This window comes from Fukomys damarensis, unplaced genomic scaffold (genome assembly GCF_012274545.1).
Source record: "Fukomys damarensis isolate Sample0158 unplaced genomic scaffold, DMR_v1.0_HiC HiC_scaffold_16, whole genome shotgun sequence".
NCBI classification, from domain to species: domain Eukaryota; kingdom Metazoa; phylum Chordata; class Mammalia; order Rodentia; family Bathyergidae; genus Fukomys; species Fukomys damarensis.
In genome coordinates this window covers 129,064,098-129,073,404 of record NW_022900928.1, presented here as the reverse complement: position 1 = coordinate 129,073,404, position 9,307 = coordinate 129,064,098, and the positions used below count along the sequence as shown (strand labels likewise).

Here is a 9,307-nt window from a genome sequence, read left to right as displayed (position 1 = left end):
CGTGGGTCACCGCTTCCCAGGGCGACCTCATTACTAAGGGAAGGGAAGGGAAGGGAAGGGAAGGGAAGGCGGTGGTGGAAGCAGTGTCATTTCTTTATGTCAAACTTTCTTTAAAATACACGCTGTTGAAACTTAAAAGCTCTAGCCCTGCCTTTGGAGTCCTAACATGCCAGTTTTCAAACTATTTCCAGACCTAACAATTTTACCTTCTGCAGCCCTGTCCGTCATTCTGTGGCTAACTGCCTCTCGAGGTATCAGCGGGGTTTCGGTGAGGTATCATGCAAGGACGGCAGCTGCTACTTGAGCCAACTCAGTTCTGTGATGGGCAGAGCTATCGTGACAGTGACACTCATGCACTGGGTGGGTAACACTTAGGAAAGTGGCAAGGTGCAGAGAATCTTCAAAAACAAGTTATGTAGCACCGAGGGCCACTGTCTGAGGCATGAATATATTTTCCTAGTAATGGCAGGGTTTCTGCCCTACTGTTTTTTACCTGAGATTTCGCTAAAGCTTTCATCAACTGCTACTCAATAGGCAACACCCGCCAGGCTAGATGTGCAACCAGTCTGTCTGTGTATCTTTATTCTGTCATAATGTAATAAATGATACTGTCCGTACAGAGTAAAATACATTCATAGTTTATGAAATGTGTCCCACGTTAGACTAGGGGAACCGGCTATGTAGGGCTCACCGTCAGATGCGTGCTGACTGCAAAGCAGAGGGTGGACTTGGGCTGAGCCATGTCATCCATGCCTTTCTACCTGCTAGGACAATGGTACAGCAGTCACCTTTGCAGCTGCAGAGCTAGCTCTGTGGTGTAGTCTGGCCGACCCCGTAGTACATTCAAGAGCCCCACCCAATGAATGAGCATTAAGCCTTCAGAGCTGAAAGCATTTCCCAAAGAGTCAGAGGGTGAAGAATCAGTAAGAAGGCTAAGCCTTTGCTACTCAGAAGTGCCATCTACAGCTGGGGATTTAGCTCAGTGGTTCTGGCGCATGCTTGGCAAGTACAAGGCCCCAAGTTCGATCCCCAGTACCAAAAAAAGTACAATCTACAGACGATGTTGCCCCGACTCTCACAAACCATGAAAGGAGCTTACACCAGGATGCACATCTGCAACAGGACTGAGCACACTATGCAGTGAACACTATGCATCTTTTGAGAAGATGGTCTTTTTTTTTTTTTTTTTTTTTTTTTTGGCAGCACTGGGATTGAGCTGAGTTACAGCCTCAGCCTGTTTTGTTTTGTTTGAGACAGGGTCTTGCTAGGTAGCCCAAGATGGCCCTGAAATCATAGAGATTCTCTTGCCTCAGTAGTGCTGAATGCTGAGATTACAGGCATGGCTACAACCCTAACCCTTTCTAAAAAATGTATTTGGGGGGGGGTCTCACTACATTGCCCAGGCTGGGCTTGAATGTACAATCCTCCTGTCCCTGCCTGGCAGTGCTGTGATTACAGGTGTGAACACAATGCTGAGTGAGACTCTGCTGAGGAAAGATGCACTGAGCACTCACGTTCTGGATCAAGCTCCCCGGTACCCTCTGGGCCTATAGAAGTTTCAGAACAGCCACTTTGAGTAGCACTGGTGAAATACTATAGGGTAGAGTCAGAGAAGAAAAGAAATCTTTGCTACAGATGCAGAAACGGTGTAAAGGGGGAAATTTCATACCGTGTAGGCAAATGGGGGTGGGGAGTGAGACAATGTCCTTGCACAGGACACTTAGGAAGCTTGACTCACATCTGGGCCTTAATCATCAATATATTCAAAGGGCTCTGGGGGCTCCGGCTCTTGCTCCTCCTCCTCGATTTTAGGGCCGTGCGCCGCCACAGGTTCCACCAGCTCCTCGATGTCTTCACTGGTGTCCTTCAGAATGATGATGCCTCCGATGGAGAGCTGTCAACACACAGGAGGCACAGCATGAGCCCTGCTCTACAATCTGGAGTGCACATTTGTTAATTTGCTCCACTGATTTCAAAGTAAAACCTGAGGGAGAAGTGTAAAAGGATAGAGAAAACTGACTTCCGCGTGTGCTCGCACACCTGCCCCGTGGCTCTGGATGACAGATGCTGTTCTGCGCGGAGGCTGCGCCCATTTCACACTAGTGTTTCCCAGAGCAGCGTCCGCTGTCCACATGCCTGGCTGCCTTCCATGCGAGCTGGTGGTGCTGGGCCAGAGCTGCCTTTATCACCCGGGAGCCTGGTAAGAACCTGAAAGCCTGGACCCGCCCTGTGTCCCGGAACCCGCACTTTCCCAGGGTCCCCTGTTGATGTGAATGCACGTCAGTCGCCATGAAGTTTGGGAGACAATCATCACTGTGGACACAAGAAAACCCACAAATAAAAGACACTTTCCTCCAGCAATTCCTGAGGGGCGGAGGAAAGAATATAAATACCACATCTATAAATCCCTGTGATGCACAGGGGACGGGAAAACAAAGGCAAGCAGGACTCTATTATGCCCTTTTGCAATACATTAGCAGAAGGCAAATCCATACACCAAGGTATTTACCCATCTCTGGTTGTGCTAATCTTATTCTATTTGCTTGCCTGTGTCAAAGGAAACGGAAAGCGGCTCTCTGTAATTAAATCAGTCGACAGTGGCAGGGCACATCTGGACAAAGCATATTTCTACCAAAGCACATTACTGGGAAGGAAAAGAAGCACAAGCATATAACTCAAATAATTTACATATATATAAGCCTCTCTGCAGTTGGACCTAATCCAATTGTACTCAGCAAGACTCTGCCCTGCCACGCTATAAAACTGGTGTGCCTTCCTGGATTTCTAAACGACTTCCCTTCTCCCAACATACACATCTGCACGCTTTAATGTACGCTCCTTACAAAGCTGGCTTGTCTCGGTGCATTCTGTGAACAGACTCTGCCTTGCTACCAATGCTCAGCCTGGAAGAGTACACGACCACTGTCCTGGCCCTCCTCCTGGACAAATGGAGATGAGTTCACAAGAGCACTACCTAGTTTTGTGAACATGCAGCTCTAGGTTATAACACTTCATGCTTAACAGAAATGAAAGAATCCAACCCGGATCCTGCAACATAATCTCTAGGAAGGCTGAGGAGGATGGAAGATACAGGTCTGCAGGACCTCCTGCTGCCCAGCGCTTCACTGTGGCTTTAAATGAACAGGAAGCAGAGTAGGAATGTAGCCCCTTTCAAAACCATAGCTGCCCTTCCACTGTGTGCTGCCTACTAAAGGCCCTGCTGGTGAGGACTGGGTGTGCTACTGTTTTCATAAGCCAACTCGGGCTTAAGTCACACAGCACAAAGGCCACTCTTCTTTTTGTGTTCCTAGTGCTGGGGGTTGAACCAGGTCCTTGTGGATGCTTGCCAAGCACTTGACCACTGGCTATATCCTTCTTTTTGTTTTTAATTTTGAGACAGGGTCTCACTAAGTCACCCAAACTGGCCTCCAACATGCAATCCTCAAAAATTTACTCTTTTAAAGTGTACACTCTGGTACACTCACTAACCTGTACAACTATCTCTTATCGAATTCAAGAACATCTAGATAACCTAAAGGAGACCCTGCACCCATTAGCAGTCACCCTCCATTTTCCTCTTCTTTGTGTCCAAATTCGCAGCAATCCTCCTGCCTCAGCCTCTCAAGTGCTGGGATTATAGACATGCGCCACCATGCCCTAAGGGGGTCACTTTCCCCTTCTCCTACTGACAACTATTAATCTAAGTTTTGTCTCTATAGATACACTATTCTGAACATTTCCTCTGGAGGTAAGCATACAGTATGTGGCCTTTGTGTATGGGTTCTTTCTCTTAGCATGTTTTTTTGTTGTTGTTGTTGTTGTTACTGGGGATTGAACTCGGGTCCTTGCACTTGCAAGGTAGGTGGCAGAACCACTGAGCTAATTCCCCGGCACTCACTTAGCACGTTTTAGCATATATCAACATGTCTTCCTTTTTAAGGGTTTAATAATATTCCATTGCGTGTATCACATTATCCAGGGTGGGCATAGTGGTGCATGCATGTAATCTGAGCACTTGGGAGGCTGAGGCAGAAGGATCACTGTGAATTCAAGGCCATCCTGGAGTACATACTGACTGCAGGACTGCCTGAACTATATAGTAAGACCCTGTCATAACCAACCAACCAATCAACCAATACATTATTCATTCTTTTTTTTGTGGGGGGAAGGGATGCATTGGGGCTTGAGTCTAGGGACTCACACATGCTAGGCAACTGCTCTAGCACTAAGCTACATCCTCAACCTTTTTATTTTGAGACAGGTCTTGCTAAGTTGCCCAAGTTGGCCTTGAACTCATGATCTTCTGCCTGATACAAACAATAGTGTACAAGTTTTTATGTGGAAATAGCTTTCAGTTCACATTACTCTATACCTCAGAATGGAACTACCAGGTAATGTACTAAGAACACATTCAAATTTTTGAGGATTCTGCTGAATTGTTTCCTACAGTGGGTACAATCATTTACATTCCTACCCTCCCAACTACATACCCTTCTGTCTCTCTTTTGTTTTTAAATGATAGTTATTCTCCTGGGTATGATTTTAATCATCTCCAGTGCTTCTGATCAGCATATCCCTAGTGACTAGTGATACCGAGCACCTTTTCCTGTGCTTCTCAGCCATTTGTATCTTCTCAGGAGAAATGTCTATTCAAATACTTTGCTACTGATCTGCTTGTATGTGTGAAGCTACACACACATCAACACATACCACAAACCAAAAGCAAAGAACTAGTCATTTAAAAGCTAGGTTATTGTATTTTTACTACTGAATTATGAGTTACTTATATAACTTGGATACAAACGTGTTATCATATATATCATCTGAACATTCTTTCTATCCTGGGGGTTGTCTTTTCACTATCTTGATGGGTACTTTGCAGCACAAAGGTTTGTAAATTGAGGGCTCGGACAGAGCTTAGTGGCAGAGCACTTGCCTAGGTGTGAGAGGTCCTAGGTTTGATCCCTAGCACCACATACTTGTTTTTAATTTGATGCAATTCATCTTTTTTTTTTTGGTTTGTACCTCAGGTACAGGTTGAACATAACCTGAAAATCTGTAATCTGAATTGGCCCCAAATGTGACACTTTTTTTAGTGTCACCATAACATCAGAAGTAGATAATTCCAAGGGCCGGGGGTTTAACTCAGTAGTTCCACCACCTGCCTCTCAAGTGCAAGTGCAAGGTCTGGAGTTCGATCCCCTTACCAAAAAAAAGAAAAGCCAAAACAAACAAACAAACAAACAAAAAGAAGTGATGATTCCTTACCTGACCTCATGTGACACAAAGCAGACTGCTCACACTAGGTCCAAAGTGGCCTTTTGGTTATGTGTGTCAGGTTATGTTGGATGTGGGTTTCTAAGGTTTCTCACCATATGCACGCCAATATTCCACAACCCCAAAACCAAACAGTCCCTTGCATTTGGGTAAGGGACTGTGTAAGAAAATAATACCAAAACTCATGAAGCACACAGTAAGTTTTCTGTTTTATGCTTTTAGCTCTTATTAGCATCATTCCTTGAAAAACCTCCTCTTAGTGAATGGTGTTAGCAGCCTTGTCAAAAAGTCAGCTGACCATTAATGTGCAGGTTTATTTCTGGATGCTCACCTTAATTCCGTTCCTCCATATGTCTGTTCTTATGCCTGTACTACCTGCACTTCTTCTGATTCTTGTGCTTTTGTAGAGAGGCCTGTAATTGGCAAATGTAATTCCATCCAATTTTCTTCAAGATTCTTTTGGCTATTCTGGTCCCTTGCACTTCTTTAGGAATTTTATAATCAGTTTGTGCATTTCTGCAAAACCGGGTGCTGGGAATTTATTGAATCTGTAGCATAAACTGAGGACTACTGATATCGTAAAATATTGCCTTTTAATCCGTGAACATGTGTAATTTATTGGTCCGGGGTGGCCTGTAATAGCCTGGTCTGATTTTACTATTAAAGTCATGCTGGCCTCATTGAATAAATTTGAAAGTGTTCCCTCCTCTTCTATTTTTCTCAGGATGTTGCACTTGCAAGGCAGGCGGCGGCACCACTGAGCTAAATCCCTGGGCCTCTCTGTAGATTTATTAGGTCTAATTGGCTTAGAATGTTTTCAAGTCTTCTACTGATCTTCTACTTAGCTCTTCCACTCATTAGTCACAGTAGGGTACTAAAATCCCCAACTATTATTGTTGGATTATTTATTTCACACTTCAATTTCATCAGTTTCTTCATGTATTTTGGGGCTCTGTTAGTGCACATGTTTATCATACTTATATCTTCCTGATTCTTCAACTACTTTAACATTATAGAATATTTCATTTTTATCTCTAGCAACAATTTTTGCCTAAAAGTTTATCTTGTCTGTATTAAGGGCCTGTTGTAGCCTTTTTTGCTTAGTATTTGCATGGCATAAATTTTCCCACCCCTTGTTTTTAATTTGTGTTTCTACATTTAAAGCAGGTTTCTTCTGGAAAGGACACAGTTTGATCATTTTTGTTAAAAAGTTCAATGGCCAACTTCTGCCTTTTTACTAGGGTGTGTAACCCTTGACACTCAAGGGATCACCAATAAAGTGTGACTGGTACCTGCTGTTTTACTATCTGCAGTCTGTACGTGATATTCTTTTGTTTCCCTTCTTCTGCCGCCAACGCTGACTTCTCTGGCATAAAATACATATTTTTTAGTATTTTATTTTAATTTCCTTATTCCTTTTACTTTATGTTCTTGAGTTATTTTCTTCAGATAGCCTTAAGATTACCATTAATATCTTAAGCTTCTACTTTGACTAATAGCCAATGTAATTTCAATGGCACACAGTAACTTTGCTGGAAAGGGTGTTTTATTGTAATGCAAATTGTAGCTTTGTACATGGTATACATCAGCACTGATTTATCTATCGCACTGATTTATCTATCGTAATTGTTCTGTGTATGTGACTTTTGTATCTGATAGCAGAGTCCTGTCCTTGAGGCCCAGAGAGTTTCCTTGATTACTCTCTAATAAGGCAGGTCTGCTAACAAATTCTGTTTTTGTTTATCTGGGGATATCTCAATTTCTCCTTAGTTTTGGAAGGACAATTTTTTCTTCACTGAGTCTTTTTCTTTCAGTACTGTGTGTTAACCATGGCCTCTGGGTGACCATATTTCTGAAAAAAATCACATTCTGATCTTAGGATGATTTATTTGTTTGTGCTAAGTTTCAAAATTGTTTTTTTAATAGACTGATTATAATGTATATAGTTGTGGATTTCTTTGAATTTATCCTATTTCAAATTGATTGAGATTTCTGGATGTAGAAATTAGCTTTTCATCCTAGTGAAGTTTTCATCTATTCTTTCCTAAAATGTCCTCTGCCCTGTCTCCATCTTCTCTTTCTGGACTTTCGGTTGTGTGTATTGGTGTGTATCAGTGTCCCACACGTCTCTTATTGCTCGAGCCAGTTTAGCCGCTCCCCCAGAGTGGACACTCTCAACTGACCTGACTTTAAATTTGCTCACTCCTTCTACATGCTTGAACTTGAGGTTGAGCCTCTCTACAGAGTTTTTCAATTTAGTTACTGTATTACAGAATTCCTATTGGGCCATATTTTGTTTCTCTCCATGTCTTATACATTTCTGTTAAAAAAACTGGGCATTTTAAATATTATCATGAAGTGAATCTTAAGCTCCAGGCTGTACTCTTGTTGCTATCTGTTCTGTAGTCTTTCTGAGCTACTTCTATAAAGGCTGTATTCTATCATATGTGGCCACTAATGTCTCTGCTCAGTGAGCTTAGCAGTCAGCTAATATACTGCTGGATAGGGATTTCTGGGAACACAAAGTTCCCTCACTTTTGCTCTGTGTATTGGGCTACATGGCCAGGTAGTTATAGCTACTAAGCAATCTTTGATTTGATTTGAGTAAAAGCTTAAGAATCATTTAATTTCCAATTGTGGTACCACTGTGGCCTTATAGCCTTGAGTGTATAACTTGCTGTCTTTAGCTCTTCACAACTATTCATAATACTGGTTATCCACGTGCTTCAGAATCTATACCAGTGGTGTCCTAACGCATCTATTCCGGATATGGTCCATGTCAGCTGCCAAGAGGATTTCACAGGCTCCACAGGAACATGCTTCTGTAAAGATGCCACTAAAATGCACTGCGCTGCAGGGAAAACCACGAATACATTTTAAGTTGTCCTGTGATGGCTCTGTCCATTCATTTACTATGACAGAGTATGTGATGCCATGGATCAGCTTCTCAGTGTTTTAGGTGCTCTGTGTGGAACAACCTACCCTGAGAAGTATAGCACCATGCCAGTTTTATAGGTGAACTGAAACAAACTAAACGACCTGTCTCATCATACTACTAAGATATGAGAGTTTAAATATAACCTCCGTTATGCCCAACTCTAGTTCTAAACTATGACATCTGCTATTTTCCATTTTCTACCCTTGCCTTCTCTAGCTGATAAATCAGTCATGTAAGACCTTGGCTTAAAACCCTAGGTAAGAGTTTCCTTCAACCCACCATCATGTTGACAAGAATAAGGTTATTGCTGTAAAACAACCTAGAAAGCTCTCTAGTTTTCTAGATATAAAAATGTGGACGATAAAGGCAGTATCACACTAAAGTTGCACTTGTATTTAACATACAACATCCTATGTTGGGATGAATTAATTGTTCTGAAGATCTTCTTCTAACTCTAAAATCCAATAACTGTGACAGCAGTGTAAGTATTACGATCGTGATCACTTATTGAACAGTGCTAGACTCCTTCACAGTGCTTGCACAGTAATGTTTCATTTGTGTCACACCCCTATGAGTTAGAGATTATAATCCTTACTTTACATTCAGAGAAGCTAAGACCAAAAGAAGTCTAAGGTCATACAGCCTGAATGGTAGAATCAAGATTCAAACCAGTAAGTCTGGCTCTATAGTTTATGTTTCTGGTTTTTCTGTTTTGGTACTGGGACTCAAACTCAGGGCCTTGCGCTTGCCAGGCAGGTGCTGAACTGCTGGGCTACATCCCCAGCCCTACAATCTATGTTTCCAATGATGCTGTATGGTAGACATCTGAGATAGAGGAGGGGAGACTCTGCAGAGTCACCCAGAGAAAAGAAAAGCTTGCTGGAGCTTATAAGAAACACAGGGGAGAATTAAAAAAAATAAAACTAAAGAAACACAGGGCTGGGGATTTAGCTCAGTGGTGCCGCTGCCTACCTCGCAAGCACAAAGTCCTGAGTCCGATCCCCGGAACCAAAACCAACCAACCAAACAACCGCCCCCCGCAAATAAAGAAATACAGGGAGATGTCATTTTTTTTTTTTTTTTTTTTTTTTT

At 42.5% G+C, this 9,307-nt stretch overlaps 1 protein-coding gene across 1 annotated transcript in view; it reads right to left on the bottom strand.

Annotated features, from left to right (window-relative positions):
- The window catches only part of Psmd1 (proteasome 26S subunit, non-ATPase 1), a 96,537-nt gene that overhangs the window by 266 nt on the left and 86,964 nt on the right, over positions 1–9,307 (bottom strand). The window contains exon 25 of the mRNA XM_010608151.2: positions 1,739–1,894. Within this exon, the coding sequence (XP_010606453.2) occupies positions 1,748–1,894 (147 nt within the window). The 3' untranslated portion in view covers positions 1,739–1,747. The remainder of the gene's footprint in view (positions 1–1,738; positions 1,895–9,307) is intronic.